This window comes from Oenanthe melanoleuca, chromosome 1, assembly GCF_029582105.1.
Source record: "Oenanthe melanoleuca isolate GR-GAL-2019-014 chromosome 1, OMel1.0, whole genome shotgun sequence".
Taxonomy (NCBI): Eukaryota; Metazoa; Chordata; class Aves; order Passeriformes; family Muscicapidae; genus Oenanthe; species Oenanthe melanoleuca.
The window spans coordinates 104,866,348-104,890,930 of NC_079333.1; the positions used below are offsets into that span (position 1 = coordinate 104,866,348).

Here is a 24,583-nt window from a genome sequence, read left to right on the forward strand (position 1 = left end):
TTTTGTTTCTGCCTCTTTCTTTTTATTTAAGCTTATTAAACTCTTTATCACAAACCATTAATTTCCACTTTTACCCTACCAATTCTCCCTCCCAGCTCACTGGAGAGGAAGTAAGTAAATGTGTGGGATGTAGGTGCTTTCTGGGATAAAACCACAACCACCTATTCAGCACTCAGATACTGGCAGATCTGACCAGAGTGTGTCAGACAAAGCAGGAGGGAGCACCAGAAGGGGAGGTCTGTTCTGCAGCACAGCAGCCACAAGAGGGGCAAGAGGCATAAATCATAAACAAGTTTTCTCACTTTTACCCTTCTGATTTTGCTCCCCATCCCACTGAGGGGGAGTGAGTGAGAGGCTGTGAGGGCACACCTGCCTACCAGGGTTAAACCACAATCAACTTTCACTTTTGCACTGAAATTAAGTGTAATTATGGTTTTAACTTGCAAAACTGATGTTCCTGAGGGCAGACAGACAGCCATTATAAAAGAGGAGTGCAACTTGTATCACTGAAAAACAAGTGAAAAATCACATTATTCCCAGAACTGAGAAGTTCACATATGGAAGCTTTAGTTTGATGTCCTGACAGCACATACAAGGCTGTGAGAGACAATGTCAAAGCCTTGCTGAAGTTGAGGAATTTTGCCACTGGGAATGTCCTGGGTTTTGTGTTCTTAGGACGAGAAAACAACTTGTCTACCCATAAGGATGAAATGCAACATACGCTAACTACTGGCAATATAAAATCTAGTACATGTATAAATTAAGAGTGATCATGGCTTGAAAATGGAGAAAATATAAATCATTGAATGATACACATAAAAATAATTATGAAGAACTTAAGGGTGAATGGAATTAAAAAATGCACGTGTTCGAGTATCTTCAAATACATTTTAAGACATGCCACACCATTTTCAACTTAGGTGAATGGAAATAGTCCACTAAAAGAATAAATAAGATGCTTGCTACAGCTTAGAAAAAAACTGTAGCTGTATTCCTGGGACAGGTGGCATTTTAAAAAAACTTTCAATACCTCATTACTTTGCTTCTGCTCTCAGTCATCCATTCCAAAATAAAGTCTGATAGACTCTAATTCACTAGAACAATCTATCATCATACAATAATTAAGAAAAAATGTAGTAGTTCTCTCTTACAGCATGAGTTATTATCATTAAATTATAAATACTACAGGCAAGAGTCAATAACCAACCAAGTAATAGTAATTTAAAAAAACCTGCCAACTGGAATTGTTCACACCACTCTCAGCAACTTTAAACCTCAGTGGAACACCACAGTAACAAGGACTTCTAACACTACAAAAGAAACTATTAAACATATAATAAACAGAGGATTCTCTCTGTTAAAATGATTTTTTATATAACTACACATTTGAAAGTGGAAAACAAGGCATAATTAAATCTAACAAGAACAAGAATTAAAGTACATGCAAACTAATTACAGCTTTACAACCTAATTACTAATACTCCACAGCAAATAAATGTAAATTAGTTCAGCTATGAATTCATAATAGGAAAGCAGCTTATGTGTCCATTTTAGTAAAAAAAAAAATCAGTAATAATGAGACTGAACAACGGTAACAGATCATGAGGCAAATTCTTACAGTCCATGTTTAAACATAAAGCCAAACTAGCAAAACAAGAAACGTACCAAACTTCTGTTCTCATAAAAGGAACTTATTTATAGGTGTTGAAAAGCCTTATCTTACAACCACAGATGTATCGGAAAGCAGAAAACTCAAAGTCTCAACTTCTGAGAGCTACACAGAGTTTGATCTGTGATCATACCTACGCTGTGGAGGAAGGAAACTGTCCTGTGTACACCTCTGATTGTGTCAAGCACTGCATTTCTTGGACAGTGAGTCCATTTTCCTTGGATACATCAGCTGTAAATTGCTTTCACACAATCCATCACCTGACTAGGCAGAAGAGATGTGTCCATTCGGTTACTCATTGGGGACAGACATGGACACAGAACTGCTGCACGTGGGCTTTGGGAAAAGGCATCCTGAGGAGCTGAACAACTGTTAAATATGACTGAAAGGACAAGTTTCCATGCATAAAATAGCAGCACAAAGGAAAGTGGGCAGTCCTAAAGAGAACCCCTCCACCCCCCAAAAGAGGAAAGCACTATATAAAGGATTGCTTTAAAGGTGTTTCTGTGACGTACCCAAAGGACTGTTACAGCTGCTTTTTTTTTTTTTTTTTTTTTTTTTTTCCTTTTCCCAATGGAGCTGATCCTGACAATTTCAAAGCTTTTTTTGTACAGACATAATTTTTTCTGAACTATAAATGCCTACCTGCCTCCTGACATTGTAAAAGGAAAGTGTACACTCTGAAAATCTAGTTATGTCAGAGAGAAATTTCTAACTCTACTCTCCAGGTTCCAGTGCCATCATTTTCACTGCAGCAGTGGAGATAAAACTGACACCAGACAGAAATATTTCCTCTCAGCAAAGGAAGGTGCCTGCAGCTTGTATAGGTAAGCTTGAAATTAACACTTCTTTGTTTTACCTGATGGAATTTGGTCAATGACACAAAAATTTTCGTTAGACTTCTAAAATCAGTAAATTCAAAAACTACTTTGTGACTTTAACTCATTATAATAAAATAATTCAATATATTTTGGTCAATAATATATCTGGAACTTAGTGTACACTAAAACGCAAGAGCTATGAGTGTTAGTTTAATTTACAGGTTTGTCACATACTACCTACAGCACAGTTTTTATAATTGGTGTCTGGGCTGTTTATCATTGTGACAACAAATCCTCTTCAGCATCTGAGTTCATTTGCTAACAGCTGTTTAAAAAAAATTATTATCAGTCACTAAGTTTGAAATCTGTTATTTTTTTCCATATGATTTGACATGAAAAAAGCTAACTAGGGTACACTCCACTGAAACACATATGTATATGTATGCTTACAACAATAAAAACTCTCCACTACAAGGTTGTAAGCTGAAATGTCAGTTTTTACATGCAGTCATTGCGTAGAGCTTTCAAGTCTTATTTTCGGTTTGGAAAATGAGAAAAGACTGAAAAAGGAACCTGGAAAAAATTAATATACTGCAGTTTTCAACCACCATTGTAAATGCTAAAAAACACAGACTGAATTGCTAAATGCACATCCAACATTAAAGCTGTGATAAAGTAACACCACATACAGACATGAGGACAGAATAAGTATTTATAGTGAGATTCTTGCAGCATACAGACTAATTTGTAGTTAAATGGAAGTACAGATACTCTTCTGCATTTCTGCAATTAAAGTAATTCTTTGCACTTAATTTGCTTATTTAATTTTAACTGGTCTGTAAGTGGTTTCTAAATTAGGTTACAGACTTTCCAGAAGACTGAGAAATAAACCAAGATTACAGAAGTTATTGCCAGACCCTAGCTTGAACCTTCAGCTTCCTAATTTATTTTATTAGATTGAATGCACATAAAAGCTCCGGGGTTTAACTCTTCTTCATGAAATTTTGGTGGAAGAGAATGCCCCAACTGTAACCTCCCACAAACTTAAGGTAACAGCATCAAAGGAACACTTCAAAGTCAGGGAGGCAAAGAAACAGCTGAGGTAAGAGCAAAGAAGAGATGCTAGATGCACATTACAGAAACACTAATTTTTCAATTGTTTCAGCTCTGACCACTCAAGAAATACTGCCATAAATGAATTCATCGTGTCTGCAGCCATCGCCAGCTACCACCGTAGCTCTCCCCATCATCTACTCCTGCCTCCTCCCCGCTGGATTCTTTGGGAACATTCTGGCTGCCTGGGTATGTTCACAGAAAGCTCCCACCCGAAGGACACAGTACATTTACCTGGCCAACCTGGTGATTGCAAATCTGCTGGTTTGCAGCACCATGCCCTTCCTGGCTGCCTACTTTGCGGGCGGGCACCGCTGGCCCTACGGCTCGCTGGCGTGCAGGATCGCCCATCACCTGGGGGCACTGGTGATGCAGGTCAGCATGTACGTGACCATCACCATCCTGAGCTCCATTGCCTTCAGCCAGTATGCCACCCTGACCAAGAACTGTGGCACACAGCACTGCCCAGCTCTCCCAAGAAACTTCTGTGGGCGCCTGCTGCACCAATTCCGGCGGCCGAAATTCGCTAAATATTTGTGTGTCGTTATCTGGCTGATTGTGCTGTGCATAACAGCCACAGCCATCACGTACAACATCCAGGACAGGGTTTCAGGAGAGTTCCCCACGTGCTACAACATCAAGGTAGAAGCTGGTGAACGTCCTGAAATGATTGCAGGTTCCTTTGCCACTGCGTGCTTTTTTCTGTCTTTTATGGCTGTTTTGTGGTCATACTACTCTCTTACCAGACATCTGAGCAGAATACAAAAAAACACCTCTATTGGAGAAAAACATCTGATTTACAGAAAAGTGAAAAGAAACATTCTTGTCATCCAGATGATATTAACTGTCTGCTTTCTTCCATACCATATTTTTAAGCCAATTTTCTATGTACTGCTTACAGATGACTGTCCAAGGTTAAACTATCTAGTGGAAATTAAAAATTTCCTTACTTGTCTTGCTGCTGCTAAATGCAGTTTAGATCCAGTTATAACCCTTCTGCTAGATAAAACATTTAAGAAAAGTCTTTATGGCCTGTTTACAAAATCCACACCAGAACATCAATAACGTAACAATGATATATTCACTGAAATGGGAAGGAATATAGAAAGATCTTCATAGACTATAAATAATAATAAACTAATTTTAACTACCTTTAGGCAGGCTTTGATATAAAATGGTAAATATTTAAATAAAATGGTAACATATTGTATTTTCAAATCATCTTGCTTGCTACACCAACCTTAGCCATAATAAATCCAATGTGTATATCCAAATGAATCCAAGGAGTTTGTACAGCAAACAGTGTGATACCCATACATCCACATAATACAAAAGACATTTTACATTTGACCTATGCACAGTTCCTTTTACCTAAAAAAGTCAAGGAAGAAGGCAAAAACAAGGCTGAAGTTGAGGACCCAGCTCTCTCTTGTTATTAGTAATGAGTTTTGGACACAGGTTTCCTTTACAAGGAGGTTGAACAAAGCACAGACATTTTCCTTGGGATGGCTGAACCACAATTGTGCTGCACATCCAGTGGCCAAGTAACCACAGCAAGACACAACTGAGCAGACAAAGCTTTCCAGATGGCAAAGTGCTGCTGACAGGTTTTAGATCATCAGCTGCAATTCTGGGTGAGCGGTACAGTTCACCACCAAAGTTCCCTTCTAATTTGCACAGACAAACTCAAACCCCACCACTTCTGTCCTGTCTGAATGCAGCTGCAGTTATCTCAGCACAATGCCTGCCTGGGGTTGTTTCTCTTAACACAGCTTCTGCAGGCAGCATAGGCTGAAGCCATTCCTCCTATGCTTTCCTAGTCACAACCACTTGTTCCTCAGTGTTTATCAAAAAGGCACAAAAATGAGTAAAATTTTAGGAACTCCTAATCAAATATAACTTTGTGACTCTTAACAAGATCCCACTCCATAGTTCCTACATAGCACCAACAGAAGACATATGCCTGACTTTTTTCCTGAGTAATCTGGCCAAGATGATGTCCTTTAAAGTTCTTAACTGCATCAAAGTTTTTCTTGTTTCAAATAGTGGAAAAGCTTTTCTGCAGTACAGGCAATTTGAGAAACAACAAATTGAGTCCTGCATTGGTCTAGCATTTGACAAAGGAGTTCATGGAGGAAAAATCCCCCAAAACTTAAAGGCATGAGGGAAATTTAGAAAACACTACAGCAAAATAGAGTTCATGTGGCAAACTTTTTGCACTGCTTAGATATGCTGGTGCCAAAATTAGAAGTTAGCAGGTGACATGTGAATTGTTTAATAAAAACAACGAAACAATTCATTTCTGTTGCAGTGAACATAAAATCATAAGGCAAACAGGCATAGCACCTTGCAAAGAAGTTTAGAAACCGCAAGTGTCTGTCAAATTTTTGGTTAAGCCATTCAAATGTGCTGCATGGGAAGCAAGCTCACCTATCAGAAGACAAGTTTTTTGACTGTGTGAGCAAATGACTGAAACATATAAACTTAGTGACCAGAAAGCTTGTAAATGTTCAAATCCAGGTAGGCCAAGCAGAATAAATACACTTCTCAGCAAAACTGCTTCTGAACATACTAACAGGTCAATAGGAAAAGGGCTGGACAAAACAAGCACAGGGACCTTGAGACAGGAGGCAAAGGCACAGGAGTGAAAATAAACAGGGGGAAAAGAGCACTGCCCGAAGAAACACTGAGAAAAAAATACTGGAAGTTTTGTTTTTGGAGTGTCTTAACTTGCACACTGAATGAGGAAGTGTTCCTCAGAAAAAATGTGGCCAGGTAGGACACTTCAATTGCAACTCTGATAGCAGTTTTGCTGCCTTAATCACTTTTAACAACTTGTTATGTAACAAAATCATCACCAAGAAGTTGCTACTGGATCTCAAAGACCCAGTAAATTCCAGAAAATACAGAAAAAACAGCAATTATTACTGAAAGCACAGAAGTTTCAAAGTGAAAAGAGTGGAAGGAAAGTAACATGCAACAGATTTTTTGTTTTGGGTATTCAAAGATGGAGAAGGGAAGACTGTCTTAAAGAACAGATTCTATTCTGGTTATTTTTAAAATAGCAGAATATACAGTTACATAAACACACACAAACATATATACTACTTTTACTCATTTTTTAGGTATGCCTAAAAGCAGAAGTGTTGAAGTCTACCAGCAAAATCTGAAATGCTGAGCTACAAGCAGCTGAAGCAATGAAAGACAGAAGTGGTAACTGAGTGCGCTCTCAGAATTCACATCCCGGGTTAAGTTCTGTACAGTGCAAAAATCACCATGAAAATCAATCCACAGACCAGGTCTCAGGTCACCTGGACCAACTCAGATGTGCATATGACACAGTGTAGAGCATAATGCTTGGTCCTATTGCCTGGAAAAACTCTCTGCTTTCCCAGTCACAGAAATACTGAACTGAATCTTAATGACAGAGAAGGCAGAATACATGCATTTTTGCTTTAGCAGGTTTATCTATTTAGACGATCACATATAGGAAACAAACATTCACACCTACCAAGATAAACTCATAATGAAAATTCTGAATGCCTGCATTTTGCTGACAGGCTCACCCTGACCCCAGCTGCACATCAATTTGCTAATCAGCAACATATAGGTACTCAAACTACATGGAAAGCATAGAACAAGGCTGGAGTACTTGGAATGAGTTAAGGATAAAACCACTGCAACTAAAGCTCTTGATGTGATTAAATTATTTTAACAACAGTTATATTAAAAGATATTTTTATAATAAGGTTTTTGCAATGATGGAAAGTTCTATATAACAATAGAGGCTCACAAAAGACTGCAAAACCTCTTGATGTTTTACTGATAAAAAACATTCTGTTGAAGTTATTGCTTAAAAATAAGCCAGTGACAAATGGTACTCAAATTGCAGAGTTTTACAAGAAAAGAATCTCATTCCAGACTCACACCCCTCCCCCTTTTCTTTTGTTGTTCTCTTACATGAAAATTTCTCTGTACACAAACTGCTCTGCAATAACATTTGGTAATGGAAAGGCTGCCTTTCAATGCTGCTACTTTCAATAGACACCTGACAATATTCCTGACACAGCAAGGTTATGACAGAATAAAAGGAATGGCTGAGTCCTCCATCAGTAGGGTGGCACAACAGGAACAAATGTGGTAAGGGAGAAAGTCCTTGACATTCCCATTTCTGATGAACAGCTGTCTTTTGAGTTTTCTACTTTCCTGCAGCTTCTGTTTTCCTCACTGTATGACCCAGCCTCCAAGCATTGCAGGACCACGTTAACTGAGAGTGAGGCAAGTGTCTGATTGCCACTGATTTTAGAGCCTTCAAGCAATGCTGAAGGGGGTCAAATGATGTAGGGGCTCAAGAAACATCTGGTCTCACAGAGCAGTGAGAGCAATCAGGACAACTACAGTCTATCTTGTGAAAGCTTTCATGTTTTAATCTGTCATGAGAGGTGAACGTGAACAAGTTTGTCCCAGGCTGAAGCCACTTGGAAAAAGTCAGGTGAAGTTTCTGGCACCAGACAACATCAAACTTTAACTTTGTCTACTCCAAACTGTCTAACTTCCTAATCAGCCAGGAGCTAAGGGAGCTGAAAGACATCTAAACCTTACATGGGCTATAAGTGCTGATTTTCCTGTGCAGCAGAGAACAATCAAGCATTTTACATTTCAAAATAACATTCACAAAAAGTCTAAAAGGGAAGAAAATGTAGCCTGACTATATCAACCTTACAAATTTTATTAAAGCACTTTCACTTTCACCCATTCAGGTAATTTCTGAAGTGGTCATTTAGACTACTTCCTTTCAAAACAATGTCTACAGTGACATCTAGAGCCTGAATACTGCAGTTAGTTTAATGTGCTCTACTCCCAAACCCTACAGCTCTGCACTGCCTTTGACAAAACAAAACACTGTTGGTTTATACTGCTTTAGACTGATACCTTGGACATTTTTTCCTAACCCATGTAATTTGACAGGTTTATTTCTAAGGATGGTATTAAAACAAAACCAAGCCTGTGATTCTGAGGTTCTAGAGACAGGATAAGCCCAAAGGAAATTCCCACTTTACTCTCAGTGAAACAGGTCCCCCTCAGAGGCCCTTAAAGCTAATACTTGTTGTTTTTTCAAGAATGTGATCCCAGAAAAACAAGTGGAGCTTTCACAAAGACACAGCAACATAAAGATGACATTAATTCTGAAATTCATGAGGTACCAAAACCAAACAATTAAAAGTACCTAAAACTTCAACAGAGAACAAGATGAGACATTCTATCAGCAATTAAGAGTCCATTTTTCGAATCTGTTTTAAGAAATTACTATTAAAACATGGAACTTAAAAAGAAAGCCTGCTACATAATAATCTTCTTGATTTTAAAAGCAAAGGAGTAAGAGGTTGGGAATGGTCTGCAATGTCTGGCTACAGAAGACCAAATGATTTCTTACAAAATCACCAGTTCAGTGTCTGTACTCTCACCCCTCAGAGGTCACCTGCAGGAGTTTGAAGCACAGTTTACTCTTTTTCAATCTTCTCTATTCACTAAAATCCAAGAGTCACTTCTCAAACTGCAACATCAGAGCTTGCTAGAATTTTCCTTAACTCCTACAGTGCTTGACTCATTTTGGATGAAACCAAACTCTTGGAGAAGTGGGAAAAACTACTTTTGGCAATGACAATAACAAGGAACTTGCATATTCAAACTGCAGGCAGTCAAATTCACCTGGCTTAAAACTCCCAGCTACTCACATTGAAGTACTTTGGGATAAACTTCTTCCATAAATATTCATAGAAACAATACAAAGTTTACCAGATCAAAACCAATATGTACATATACTGGTCTTAAACACTGCATTTCTCCTCTCAACTTGATTTTTATTAAAGATGTTTCCATAATAATAAGTGTTTATTGGACTGTCTCCAAGAAGTAGATAATATTACTAATATTGCAGCATTTAAGCATGTGCATCTCTATGAAATCTTGGTGTGAATGAAGGCTGTCATTATGCTGTCAAATTGATGCCAATAAACTACCAATTCCAGTTTAATTTATGCAATTAGTTTATATACACATTTTCCTAACAAGAACAAAATGCAAACAGATTCCATATGAATATTCAAAAACTAGAAATTAAACTGACTTTCAAAGCAAGTTGTAATCAAATGCACGTGTAATTTGTGAACACAGACCTCCTAAGTGTTCTATATTGATGGAATTAGGGTGAGCTTTAATCTCACATGACACAGTAAGAGTAAAGACACTCAACAAATAGAGATTCCTTTTCTACAGCTCCTCCCTTCTCTAAATTATAGAAATTGAAATTCAGTACTTTGCATTATTGTGGTAAAAAGGTAATTAAGCGCTCTTACCTTCACATCTCTGTGAATTATATTATTATCATGACAGTAACGTAGAGCTTCCAGTATCTGTCTCATGTAATGACTGAAAAAACAAACACATTATGCATGACAAACCTGCAGGAGAAATTACTATCCACATTTAACAATCTAAGTATTAACTATCTAACTGTAAAAAACTAACCAACCAATTTAACCTCAAATATACAGAGTTCTGTAGAATGGAGTTTATGTTTATAATAGTAAATAATACAATCTAAAGTTTGAGAATTATTCTGATTAAAGCTGAGGGAAAACAGTAAAGAAAAATCTGTGTTTTCCAGGTTTCAAATGTTCAGTAATTCTGCTTGACATGACAAGGAAGTCAGGGACCCTCCTTTTTTATTTTTTTAGTAACAAAACACAAAGGGAAGAAGAAAAAAGTGAGTATCAGTGCCTGATTTGTCCTGAAAGGACTGCACCAAGGTCTTGGCTTGCTTGATGCAGATTGGAGAGGAACCTCTTACTGTGTCCAAAGGATGCCCCAAAGATCACAGACCACAACAGAGCCAACAAACACATCCAGCAGCATCCTGTGCTGCATCAGAGCATTGCTGTGGGCTAAGGGAGGCAATCCTTGTCCTCTGGAGGCTCCAACTGGTTAAAGTCAATGTTTTATTCCATAGGAACACACCAGTGCACTGGATCAAGCTGCTCAGGGAGGCTGTGGAATCTCCCTCCTTGGAGGTATTCCAGACTCCACTGGACAAAGCCTTGAGCAACTTGATACAAATGCTGTGCTGACCCTGCCTTGAGCAGGAGGTTGGAATACAGACTTTAATGTCTCCCCCAACCTGGTTTCTACAACACTAAAAAATCCACAGTGTTGAGAAAGGCAAGCAAAGAATCCTGTGGCTTTGGGCTCAACTATCAGGCCACTAGGACAGTGGGTTTCATTACCCTTCTGCAAACTTATAGACACTTTCATCTTAGTTAATCTCATAAGTGAAAAGGTGAAGTGACCTGTTCAGGTCACTGAAGGAAAAAACCAAACCAACTTTATGTAGCAAGACCATTAATTTCTCACCCTGTCAGTCAAGTCCCTTCATGCCATTATATGAGATCTATAATGGCAAACACAGCCAATTAGGTATTGGATGTGAAATACAGTTTTACTCAGTAATCTCATCCAAATCTGTAACTAGTAAATGGCAAAATGCTCCAAAATTCTTCTTTGATTATACTAATTACTGTAATAAACATCTAGAGTGTGGAAACAGGATTATTTATAGTACTCCAACTTTCAACTTTTAGCTAACAGATTGTACAACAGTATATCCCATTCTTTTCTATTTATCCAGAGGGATTAATTAAAATTATAATAAATACCTGGCTACAGCTTCACTGTAGACAAATCCAGCATCTGCTCTCTTCACAATTTCAAAACACAGGTCTGCTCCATCCATACTGCAGGTAAAAAGAGGCAAAAATGCTTAAATTACATAATTGATAATTACAATCAATTACATAAAAATGCTTAATAAACCTATTTATTTCCCTTACATAGATCTTACATAAAGTACTCTAGATACAAGTACAGTGCACTACTCACTAAAACAGCATTTAATGGGTAATCTAATAGAAAATGGCCTGCCACAGGTTAACCATTCTATGTTCCTCAAGTCATGTAACAGTTCTCCTACAGCATTACCAATACCAAACATTTACTTTATTGCTTAAACTGCTCATTGAACAAGGGTGTGCAAGAAAAGTCCATGCCCTGCAAAGGGGACACTGCAATTTAACAATTAGCTCCTGATGTTAGGTTGTGTTCTTATAAGCATTACAAGTGCAACTCTATACTACTGACTACAGTAATAAAAAAATGTTACTCAATTTGAATTTTAAATGAAGACTTGAAAAAATAGTCTTGCCAGTTGGCATTCTCCTCTGGATAATTAAGCAGCCAAGAGGAGATTTTACAGCTCACAGATACCTGAGAACACTGACAGCCCACATACTGTATCACCAGCTCTGAAACTTGATACCTTTTTCCTCTTCTCCCTCATTTTTCTGATCACCTAACTTCCCACAACAAGCAGCATTACACCTTAGATGCAAATATATTCATAGGCCTTAGTCTGAAATTAGGCTGCCATTTCTCTAAAATGAAAAGGGACCTAAGGCAGATTAGAATCTAGAAATGTTCAGTCTGATGGGGCAAGAAGAGAATAACAAGATTTATCAGGAACAATAAAAATGACATAACTCATATTTAATACTTGCAAAAACATTGAATATAACATGACATTTTCAGCCTTCACACCTTTTCTTTTTACTCTCCACAAAGAATCAAGGGGGAAAAAACACAAAAGGCAGAATTTCCAGAGCAGCCAACATTCCCAGGGCTGTTTCAGTAAGCTATTCAGAATATCAGCATCACTTCTGCTTTGCTACATACCTGCAATGCCAAACTTCTGCTTAGGGAGCCATAAGCCATGTGCTTTAATTCCCAAATAAATCCCAAAGGTTTCCCTCATGCAAAATACACTATCATGTGGAAAGAGCACTGATAGCTATAAGAGGGACTGGTGACCAAAATAAAACCACATTGAAGAGTGCAGAGAACCCCAAACTGCCCAACCACCTCTGCTCTTCACTGCATCAATATATTCCTCTGTAGGTTTTTTCCCAGCAGTTTTCCTGTCTTGCACAACTCCCAACACCAGGTCTGCATTCAGGGCTAAATATCACTCAGAGAACATCAGAGTCCATACAGCAGCCATGGGGCAGGTTCACTGAGAGCAGCAGAAACCTGGAACTCACTGGCTCATTGGAAAAAATCCCTCCTGTCAACCTCTCAACCCTATCTCTAATGTAGAATATACAAAATGTATGATCAGCTACCAAAAATAAGGAGATGCTGTTCTCATGGAGCAGCAGAACCCTTTAGAAGACTAATTATCTGTACTTTGTAACAAATCAGTGAAATTAAAGATCCAGCCTTTTAGCAGCATCAGTAGTTTCTGAGACATGGAGGGAGGAGTGTAATGTTTTCACATTAACTTTTCTATTACACAAGATATTTATAATCAGCATGGTCTTTTACATGTATTTCTACCTCCCACTTAGACATATCAGTATTTTTCATTGAAATTTTGCACCAGTAAGTGCCAATTTGAATTTCTTCTGGGCAAATTTTTACTCCATTAAGATGAACTCTGTTGGCTTTCCAAGCACAAATATGAGTCCAGGTGCATTTGAATCTCTGACTTCAATTGACTATTTTTTCAAGACAAAATTTTTTTTTTTTTTTTTTTTTTTTGAAGAGTAGATTTTGATTCATGTGTAAAGAGGGCTTGTATCATTCCACATGATACAATATATTCAATACAGGATACTGAATTTTACCTGAAAAATGAGACTTTTGTCTAGTTGAGGCTGGAAAAAAGACAGAGTCAACCTCAGTTATAGGAAATCCCAGAAAACTCAGTGGACCAACAGACTAAAAACTCAGCAACAGCTCAACCACTTACATGATGACTTTGCAGAAACTGAAAGCCTTGTATGATACAAGAGCAATAAAGTTTTGGAATACTGATGGAATGAAAGTTCAGGAAGTCCCAAGGGTTTGCAACTACCAGCATTAGCATGTGAAAACCACAAAAAAAGATAAAAAGATAAATTAAAATCCACTGAAGTAAACATACAAATATATTCATGCTGAAGACATAAGTGGATGATGCAAAGAAATTTGGGAAAAATCAGAACACAGTCGTGACATGAGAGAATTCCCTGACACCAGCAGAGGGAGCTCATGGAAGGGACATGAACTGACCAGGACTGATATATTTTAAATATGTATCTATCTACATCTACAATAAGTAAATATAAATATATATACACACATACAGAAATCTGTTGTGACACCAGCAGTGACTGAAGAACAGACAACACACTGCATAATAATGCTGTGTTTTCATATGGGGGTGTGATAGCTTTGAATTTGCAGACCTAATAGGATGTGGCCTACAATTTAATTTATTGATGAAGAATGAGAAAGCTTTAGAAGCACTGCTTCATTTAGGGAACTGAATTTTTAATTAATAAAAATAATATTAAAAAATTCAGAGTTGACATATTGCTCATAACTGAGTTTACTGAGTTTTGTAACAAGTATATTCAAGGCTTGTGCACAATGGCATTTCCCCCTTCACCTGGGCTGTTTTTACATACTTGCCATCTTCACATAATCAAATAAGCCAACTGCAACCCTGTTAAGCAGTGCTTTAGTGAATTTGAGATTTTAAACCTGAAGCATTTCAACATGTTAGCTACATTAAATGGCAAAGCTGTGTGTATATAATTATATTTATATAGGCATCCTAACTGCTACATGATCAGTTCTTCTAATCCAAGACAGAAATCTCTCTTAGAATGCACCAAGAAAAAAAAACCCAATCTATGACAGTGGTGAGACAATTTTCTACAAATGGCCAGACACCAAGGTATTTGGAATGCACTCACTGCTCCTGTGTCTGAGCTCTTCAGCATGAAGTACTCTCAGCCCACATATACGGGGGATAAACTGCAAATAATGCACTCATAAGTCTAAATTGTAGTCTTCAGACCCTTCAAAATGAGTATCTGCTTTCTTTTAGAAATTGTATTTCTTTTAGAAATATTGCAGGTAGCTTTGATCCTTCTCAAAATATTCTCACTGATTAGGAAAAAATGTACTAAACAATAGAGTATTAAGTGACTTGTATACCACAGAAAAAACAGTATTCTGTTATAAAAAATAAAACTAGGAGGTTTTCAGTCCCTACAAATGCCTGAAAGGGGTTGTAGCCAGGTCAGGGTTGGTTTGTTCTCTCAGGTAACAAAAGCAATCAGAAAAGGTGAAATGGCCTCAATTTGTGCTAGGGGAGGTTTACATTGGACAGCAGTAAAAATTTCTTCACTGAGAGGGTTGTCAAGCATGAGGACAGGATGCCCAGGTCAATGGTGCAGTCACCATCCCTGGGGTTATTTAAAAGATGTGTAGAGGTGGAGTTTAGGGAGGTGGCACTGCAGGGTTAGTGGTTGGACTTGATGATCTTATGAGGTCTTTTCCAACCTAAATGACCCCATGATTCTACACAGCTGCCAGCAAACAACACCAAATAGAAGAAAGAAAATTGCAACTCTGTTATAGAGAGTAGAACTGGCCTTTCTGAGATGTGTCTCCAGAGCCTCCAAGGGATCATTTCCTTGAGAGGAAAGAGTCCCTCTGGACACTGGGACATCCTCTCTCATTTGTAATGCAGTAATACCTAAATACTTTAAAAATAATATTTTCACCTTAGCATTAATACCTTATGGAATAGGGTCTGCTTCTTGCTCTACACAAGCACTTCATCTATTATGACCTGCAATTTATAATATGCTGCAGTTTATTACAGCAGCACCATGCAGCCTTCTGGCAATCTGAGATACAGGGCATCCTAGAGAGTGCTTGAGTTTGTGTATGAATAAGGGGCTCAAAACACAGCTCATTTTTTGGTGTTAAACCTCATTGCTGCTCTTCATCTTCATCAGTTATTCTATTAATTGTGGTTTGATTTTTAAAATCTTTCCTTTCACAAAAGCTTTCGGGCACAAACTGTACATTTTCCTGAGTGGCTCAATCAGTTGTTACCAGTTCCATGCTACATTTCCTTATTTCACTTGTACTTTGCCTGTGTCAGTAGTTTGGCAAGATCTTCAGGGTCCTCCTAGAGCTGCAAGCAGCTCACAGCCTGTGAATCAGCAGTGACCCAAGGGATCCAATGTGCAAGTGATGGCACAAAATTTTAGGTTTGGTCATTCCACACATTTCATGTGCTGGGCCTGCTTTAGTTTTTATGCAAAGCACCTGCCAGCCCACAAATCACTCATCACATCTGGGCTCATGTCTCCTCTGCAGATCTGTGTTGTCTTCCCATTTTTGGTCACTTCAGCCCCTAATTAAATGTATTTTATTACTGTAGACAGAAATTTGCTGTGAATCAGCAGAGCTGGTTACAATAACAGCACAATGAACACAAAGCAGCAGGGGGGAAATGAATGACCTGCATGTACAGAGATGCTTTTCTGCTAACTCCAAGTTTGTTTTTATGGCCACAGTTACAGAGTGTGCCCCTAACTGCTCAGACTCACACAATGCATCTCACTCCACACAAACACCAGTCTGCTGCTGACTCACTTTACCAAAGCATCCCCTCCAGCACAGCAGCACATCCTCCACAGCTCTTCCATTCCCTCCCACATTTCCAGCACAGGTGCTCCCACTGCCTCATTTTCTATCACTGCTACAAAAGACTGATGATTTTTGTGTACAAAGGAGACAAGGACATACATATGATAAACAGTCTTCATCCCTCAAATAATTCAGCTTTGTAATTCTTTCTTTCATGTGGCCTGAAGTCGGGTGCAGTATTTGTGTAGTAATTCTAATTGTTCAGGCTTGCTTTTTTGTGTGTACAAACATAAATTATAATAGGGTTGTCATTAAAAAATAATTACTGCTTTTGTCTGGTATTTCTGAGCTCTGGGCATGGTAAAAATAGAAGCAAACCCTTTTTCCATTTCAAAATCTTGTTAATTATTTGAGTATGATTACCCAAGGTGTACATAATTATTTCATAATAGGGTAATTAAAGTCCCTTGGTCCATGCTTTGGGATTTTCAAAATAAAAGCAAAGTCAGTATTGAATCAAAATGTACAGAGAGGAAAGCACAGAACAATTATTTCACAAACCTAAGTTTATAAACTCATCTAAAAATGCAGAAGACTTTTTTTCTGCTTTACCTAATGTTTTTGTTTTGGCTTTTCTACTACCTCAATGGTAAAACATGTGACAATTATTTTTTATGTGGACATCTCAAATCAATTTCTTGGCTCCATGGGGCAAGGTAGTTTTACCTAACAAACCAGTGTGATGTGGTTACTCCAACATCGGCAGCTCAAATCCATCAGAAAATATAATGGAGGATGATCAGAGAAATTTAAAAGGTAAAACAAATGTGCCCAGACTGACTAGAAATGAATATATAGGGAGCACAAAAAGAAGAGCTGGTAGGCAGAGAGAAAGAAGATCAAATACAGAACATGCACAAAAGACCATTTCACATGTCTGGTTGTATTCTTCTCATTTAGATAAAACCTAACTCAGGAAGAACTAATAATTTTCTCTCTAAGAAAGAATGTGGTAATTTTGGGGCTGCTCCCCTTTTTTTCTTGATGAATAAAAATAGCTGTGCATTGCTGAAAAGTCACGTTTTGTTCCCTCTTACAACTAAAGTCTTACATTCAAAGTTCCAAAACAAATCTTTTAACAAAAGCCTCTTTTCATATATTGTGAACAGGTATATTGATTTACAAGAATATTTAAATACACCAATAACTTTACTTTCTTATCTAATAATAGAAATGCAGTACTAAAGAAACAACAGTGTGGAAAAAAGGAAACAAAATACCCTCAGTTACCCAAAGATGATGTCCACCAGCAGATTTTCAACTTGTTCTCTTACCCTGCAGCCATCAAAAAAGATCATGCCTGTCTTTAGAAAGCCCTGATGTTCACCTCTTATACAGTGGGACAACCTTTTTTTTATATATATAATTTGGCACAACCTGGACTTGCCAGAAATAAATCTTTTCAAAACACCTGAGACCTCTGAGCTACAAAACCTACAGGCATGAGCAGACATTTTTAGGATTCCATTTAGCAAATGACAACACAGAAATGTAGAATCAAGGAGAGAAACTTACAACTCAAAGACCATATAAAGCATTCCATCTGAGCTGTATGTCTCCAACAGTTCAACAATGTGAGGATGCTTCAGCATGTGACAAATACTGGCTTCTCTCTTCAGATCTGTACAAGATAAAAAGGTGGTTGCAGATTAGCTGCATGTTCAAGCTGTTAAGAACACAGTGTTTGGAAGGATGTACACATTTGAAATTGTTAATAAATTCATTAATCTTTATAAAGAACACTGGCAAGATGACATTTAATTATGGTTAATTAAATACTCACATATCTCACAAAACTTAACAGATTCTTGAATTTACATATTAATAGAAGATCTCCTTGGTCATAGTCTAGAACTCTACAGAAGTAAGTTACTTTAATGTACAGTTGCAGACCACACTGATATTTTCATCCTAAATATTTAACAAGACTGCAGAATTACCTCCAAATGCAAAAGACAGACTGTCACCACACTATAGAACTATTAATAACTGGAGGTTATTTGTATCTTTTTTATGCTTAAATTTTTTGCAGTTTACTTCTTTAATGGTATTTATTTTAAAACCACATTATATGAAATGACATTGGCATAATTTTTAATCAGCATACATTAGTTTGCATCTCAGCTCTAGAGAAGAGTGAATAAAGCAGGAAAAGTTGCAACTAAAAGAAGAGCAGAAACCACTCTGAATCTATCAAAACTTGAGAGATTTTGTTTTCAACAACACTTTCTTTTTCTGATCACAAATGAATCCTCCTGCAGATAAATAAATGCTAAAAACCAAATCACACTGAATTAATTTTCTTTCTTCTTTGTTGAAACTATTTGGTATTTTTGTTATTTAATCATCCTTAAACTTTTTTTATTTTGGCTTATCTACTTTTATTCTAGAAAGAATAGCAAAACTTTGAATGAATAGCTTTGATGATAATTTGATAAGTGAGGAAAATGTCAGTCTGAATTCTGAAGCAGACACATTTTACTTTTCTATTCTCCTTCCATACAATTGGTCATTGTTCAAGAATGACCTACACATGCATTTATGGAGAAATAAAAATATGATTTCTTTCTTTGAGAATATTCACCATTTAATTGGGCTACATTAGAAATAAATATATTAAAATGCACTATTTTCACATGTGCCCTCTTACATTCTTAACATGAATCAACTGTATTGAAAAATGGAAGCAGCAAGATGAACATTCTTTCATGTCAAACATTTAACAGTAACTCAGATTTATGCTAGACTCTGGATCTTTCAGCCATCTATAAATTCAAATGAAAAGCTGAGAGTTTAGAAATGACTGAATTTCAATCCAAGAAAAATGTTCAGATTCACACAGTGCAAATTTTGTTACCAGAACTTTCCTATTACACCTGCATTACGAGTGCCCTCCTCACAACATGGCAAATCCAATCTAAAAGTGAAATGACAGAACAATCCTCTAGAAACCATCATGTAATGGCACCTTAGGAAGTGCAAGCAGAACAGCAAACAGAAGTATCATTTAGTGATACACAAGAAATTTTGATAAAGAAATTAATGTAAAATTTGGCCTTTATTTGTCCATCTATTTATGCAGATGAAATTCTACAAGCAAAGAAAACAGCAGTTTGTCTTTCACTATGGAAAATGCTCACAGTATCAGTTCTTACACCACCTTAATGCAGAACAACTACTAAAGCCACACCAATTTTCCCTCCCATCACAACAGACAATGATTTCACACGAAATGAGGTTCACTCAGGTACACATCCATCCTTCCTAACCAGGATCAGAGATGAGCACACTGAGGAACAGTGTAAGAGAATGAAAAACTGATTCTGTGTATGACTATGGTCTTCAGAAAATAGACTGCTTTCATTTTGGTTCTTACTTTATAACAACTTCAGTGCCACCACACTTCACTGTGGTATCTGTTACCTATTTCAGATGGAAAGCAAAGTGAAAATATCCAAAAAGAAAAGTTCTGCTTTGTTTACAAGCAAAAATGGTGTTCAGAATAGTTTATTTTGGCTGCTCTCTTTATTCATATTTTGTGGGCTTTATTGGAAAGGAATTAGAACTGAAAGGAAGAAAGTATGCATTGCCATTTCCCTCATTCCTCTGTGTAATATTGGATGAGTGCAACAATTGCTCACAGGCTGAGCACCAGCACAAGAGGAAGGAGAAACAAAGTGGAAAATAAAATCTCCTAACAGCAAAACAAATGAACAGAAGTTACAGAACAAGGCTTTTTATGACTAAGGGGTCTTGGGGCTAAGAGCAGAACAAAGTCCTATTTTAAACACAGCAGGGACTTGTTCAACAGCAGGACTATTAAGAAAAAGAAAGTGAGGTATAAAGAGACAGACAAGTACACACCACTGATTCCACAAAGCCACAGGGCAGGAATGAGATGATGGATTCTGAAGCACATTTGGACCGTGACCCAAAGGTCAAAATAAGTCATGTTTAAGACCCATAAAACGGAAAGGGGAGGAGGAGAAAAGGCAGAGATGGCATACATATGTTTCACTGTTTTCACTTTAAAAAAATGACATCAGCATCTACTCAATCCTTTATCAAATGCTTTTTCCAGACTGAATGATATTTTACCTCTGGAGGTTCAAGAGGTAAATGGAATCCCAAGTACCCACAGACACGGTTCCAGTTCTGAACTCAAGACAAACCCAAGCAGAAATTTGGCTGCACTAGGTGATTGAGGATTTCCTAAGAAAAATCCCAGTATTATCTTGTGAGCCACAATATTATCTGTGGCATCATTCTGAAAGAAAATAGTTTGTACAATGTTGCAATCTCCTGTTAAGTTTTTTAAACCTCTGCTGAGTATTTGAGTCATGTTATGCAGTAATAAAGGTCCCAGACATATCCCATATACAAATTTAATATTCCAGATCTACAAAAGATTCAAGACAACTCCAGAATTTGCCAATGGAGTAAGCTGGTTGTAAGCAGCAAGAGGTGATGTGCCATTTACTAATGGTCATGCGTCCCACATTTACAGCAGTCTCCTTCACTAGTAAACAAAATTTAGCTGAAAGAAGAAACCCTCAGGCAAGCCAAGGTCTTGGAATCTAAACCCAACTGTCATCTTTTACTGGCTGGACTATTTAACTTCATTTGAATCCTTTCTGAACCCTTCATCTATTCATTTTTCTCCTCTTGATATGGCTAAAGAAATTACTTTTTGGTTCATTCTTTAAGCCTTCTCTGTCAGCACTTTTTTCAAAATTAAACATAATTGACAACAGCAATAATAAATAGAACTTCAAGTTTTAAAAGCTCAAGCTTTGGAAGTTTCTCTTCCAGCTGCATGAAAGGTATTGTCACACAACCAAGGAACAGGGAACAAGACCTTGTGTTCCATTTAACTTTTTTAGCACACAGGTTTATACTTTACATCATAATTTGAAAACCATTTACAAGCTATCCTTTTACACAACTGTTACCAATAAATGTCACAGAATTTCAGTCTGTTTACAAAACTTTGAGGCTGTTTTTTAACAACTGGAAACATGTTAAAGTTTCCATGTTTGACCTGGCTAATTATTTAGAAATGGAGACATGTTAAAGTTTCCATGTTTGACCTGGCTAATTATTTAGAAAGGCACTAAAGTTGTTAAAATGGCAGGAAAGTTCAGACTTTGGTAGCAAAGAAGAAAAGTTCAAAGATGGAAAAGGGAATTCCCAGTGAAAGTGAAAATGCAGCCTCATGTGTGGACAGTGACAATGAAAGTGAATTGCTGGAAGCACTAGAAAAGATAGTTATCTTTTATGCTCTAAATAATTGCACAGAAAGATGTATCAGTCTTTGATAGAAAACATAAAACATGATAATCACTTAAAATTTCACATGGGAATTAACAACCTAATATCCTACACATCTCTGACAATTCTGGCAAACACCTAATTTCCTTTCAAAATCAGATATCTAAGGTTTTAAAACATCTCAAATATACTTAACATATTTTCAAAGTATGTTCATGGAAGAATTAGATGATCTCCAGCAGCCTACATAATAGCACCATTTCATTATCATAAAAGTGACATGCACAGACTGCAGTAGCCCCATCTTTTTTTGGGACAGACAGCTCCAAGCTTCTTATCAAGATGGAAGACACATGTCATTTTTATGTATACACAATTCATTTTTATACATACACCATTCTGATTTTCCAGGTTCAGTCCTTTAAAGGATTAGTTTTTCAGCCACAGCTTGGGTATGACAGTATTTTGAAAGAAAGTATCTGCATCAGGAAGCTTCTTGCTTAAAATGCTTCTATATACTTTGTACAGCAAGATAAGATTATACAGACTTTAAATAGACATGGCAGTAGTAAGCTTCAAAGGGAAATCAATATACTTTGCTCACTTGGTTATGTCATTCTCACCATCCTTTGGTGAGCATCATGGAGAAGCTCCTGACCACCCAAATGGAATTCTTCCAGAAACAGCTAAACTGAACTGTGTGCCTTGGAAATGTGCCTGACTGAGATCTCAGTCCTAGCTGTCTCACCCCACACACACATACTGAGTTTTGTCCTGTGGATTATTGGCCTTTGCTAGATGTTAAACTCCCACTCAGGCTTCTGCTCAGCCAGGCAGGGGTAGAAAATACAAATAACAAGAACAAAACACTCATGGGTTGAGATAAAGACAGGGAGATTGTTCATCAACTGTTTTCAGCCAAACAGCCTTGATGGAATTAACTTAATTTTTGCCAATTAAAACAAGCACTTATTGATTTGGGTGGAAGGAATCAAGAAGATAAACATGAAACCAGGAAATTTGCTCCCCCTTTTCATGGGTTTAACTCCAGTCCTTCGTGTCAGCCCCAGCTGTGTGTGCAGGGGTGGGTGCCATGCTCAGCACACTGCAGGGGCTCCTCTCTGCCCCAGCAAGGCTCCTCCACCTGCCCTGCCCAATCTATTTCCCTGACCTCGCTTTGCTCCTCCTTTGTTCCACGCTCCCTACACCCTGCTCCAGTGTTTCCTACCTCTCCTTAGATGCATCTTCACAGAGCACCACACATGAAGCTGATGGGCTCAGCTTTTGTCTGGGAACCCACAGCCCTGAGTCTCTTCCCACAAAAGCTGTCCCTGCACCCTCCCATTATGAGTAACTTGCCACTTACATGTAATCCAGATCTAATTCCCTTTCTGCTGCAGACACTACACACCTCTGCCTCAAATCATCCTCTAACAGCCCCTCTGAACATCCTGCACAGCTCCAAATTCCAGTTTAACCAATCACACCCTACCTGAGGTCACACTCCCAAAACCAGGTGAACTTCCACGGAAATACTGACTTAAAAAATTTCCCTGTCTCCCATCTCTGCCCATTCTTGCTGCTCTGTGTAAATTACTTCTAGGCTTTATTATTCTAATAATACATCAGGGAAGTCATAAAAGCTCTCAGCACGGCCAACACACCGCAACAGGAACGAGCAGCTGGAGGTGGGAACATCCTGTATTGACATTGGCAGTGAAACTCCTGAACTACAGAACCACAGCAATGCTTCTGCCCCAAAGATTTCTTCTTTTTAAATACTTTTTTTTTTCTTCCATGAAAGAGTATTCCCCCTTCCCCTTAATTAAAACAGCAATTCCTGTCTTCCTGGGATATGTGAGCAAGTCCTCATCAGACAGACACATCTGACCATTTAATGACTCCTTGCCTCAACAAGCACTAAAAGCTTTTCCTGCCTCTCCTCCCACACACTTTGGGGTGCCTGAGGCTCTGGGATAGCCAAGCTGATTTAACTGCAGTTTGTTTCCCCCTTCATCCCACACACATTCCTGCCCTGTGTTCCAGCAGCCTGCAGCTTGCCACACCACACACCAAAACCATTTCAGTGCTAACTCAGTTAAGGAAAATACAAATTTATTTTTGTCTCCACTGGCTCACTGTTTTGCAGTTTTAGCATGGGAAGTGGCTCATGAGCAACCTCAATTACAGAACTCAACCTAAAAGAAAGAGAAGGAATATGGAAGGAGAAAGAAAGTAAGGCTGGGAAAAGCAGCCTTTAAAACTGCTTAGAATGTTGAAAAGCAAGTACACCTTTCCCTGAAAGAGTGTCCATTATCACCAAATCTTTATTGCATAATCCATCTTAGCAAACATGCCCAAAACAGGCACCAAAACCAAACAAATGCTGGGAGCTGTGAGTGGCCCTTGACAAAAACTCCATGGGAATCAGCAAGTACAGTGGCAATGTGGGAGAATCCATCTCCCATCAGTATCTTTTGTTTTAATGCTACTGTAGCATTTGGGAACAAAATGCTGGCATGAAGCAAGAACAGCAAAATGCAGATACAGCTAGTATTTCCCTTTCTGAGACCTCCATGAAGAAACCTACGGGAATCTTCATTTTCTGGAATTAGACTTTGTAGATGTTTGCTAAATTCTGAGTAACTTTCACTTGCTACTCTGTTTTTTCTCAGTGTTTGGACATAAATATAAACACGTTAATGGCTTTTTAGCTGGAGTTTGGTTTCTTGGGAGACTTAAAAAGCAATTCTCCTTCTTCAATTTATACTCTAGCTATGATGAACATGAAACTGGGTGTGAAAAAAATCCCACTTTTCTTTTTTCTTGATTTCTGATACATCCACCAGACTTGTCCAGAGTCAGGTATCTTGACAGTGTAAGTTGGTTTGCACGATTGTGTCCATGAAAACAACTCTCTCTCCTTTTTTTTTCCTAATTTTTACTGACCTGCAAATAAGCAATGCTTCATAAATAAGATAGTGTATTTTAGGAAATGCATCAACTTGAATTAATAAAAATGTTTAAGAATGCCCAAAAGAGCATTTAACAGCTGCCTACTGCAGATAACCTAAACCCATTTCATTTAATTAAATGGTAATTCTTA

The 24,583-nt window shown here is 37.8% G+C and overlaps 2 protein-coding genes across 6 annotated transcripts in view; one reads left to right on the forward strand and one right to left on the reverse strand.

Annotated features, from left to right (window-relative positions):
- Positions 1-24,583, reverse strand: part of CASK (calcium/calmodulin dependent serine protein kinase) — a 186,807-nt gene that overhangs the window by 89,900 nt on the left and 72,324 nt on the right. For all 4 annotated transcript variants that reach the window (XM_056482692.1, XM_056482688.1, XM_056482682.1 and 1 more), the window contains exons 3-5: positions 17,722-17,827; positions 11,316-11,393; positions 9,960-10,032 (exon numbers count right to left, since the gene is read on the reverse strand). In XM_056482692.1, the coding sequence (XP_056338667.1) occupies positions 9,960-10,032; positions 11,316-11,393; positions 17,722-17,827 (257 nt within the window). The remainder of the gene's footprint in view (positions 1-9,959; positions 10,033-11,315; positions 11,394-17,721; positions 17,828-24,583) is intronic.
- On the forward strand, positions 1,971-5,628 carry GPR82 (G protein-coupled receptor 82). Of its 2 annotated transcripts, none has more exons than XM_056482738.1 (2): positions 1,971-2,496; positions 3,656-5,623. In XM_056482738.1, the coding sequence occupies exon 2, from the start codon at positions 3,685-3,687 to the stop codon at positions 4,666-4,668; it is 984 nt and encodes a 327-aa protein (XP_056338713.1). In that variant the 5' UTR covers positions 1,971-2,496; positions 3,656-3,684; the 3' UTR covers positions 4,669-5,623. The 2 variants fall into 2 exon arrangements, with proteins under 2 accessions (XP_056338713.1, XP_056338721.1); XM_056482746.1 differs by lacking the exon at positions 1,971-2,496 and having other exon boundaries at positions 3,708-3,792; positions 3,876-5,628.

Excerpts from the sequence above, each read along its gene's own strand:
- GPR82 (XM_056482738.1), top strand. The coding sequence starts at position 3,685 with ATGAATTCATCGTGTCTGCAGCCATCGCCAGCTACCACCGTAGCTCTC.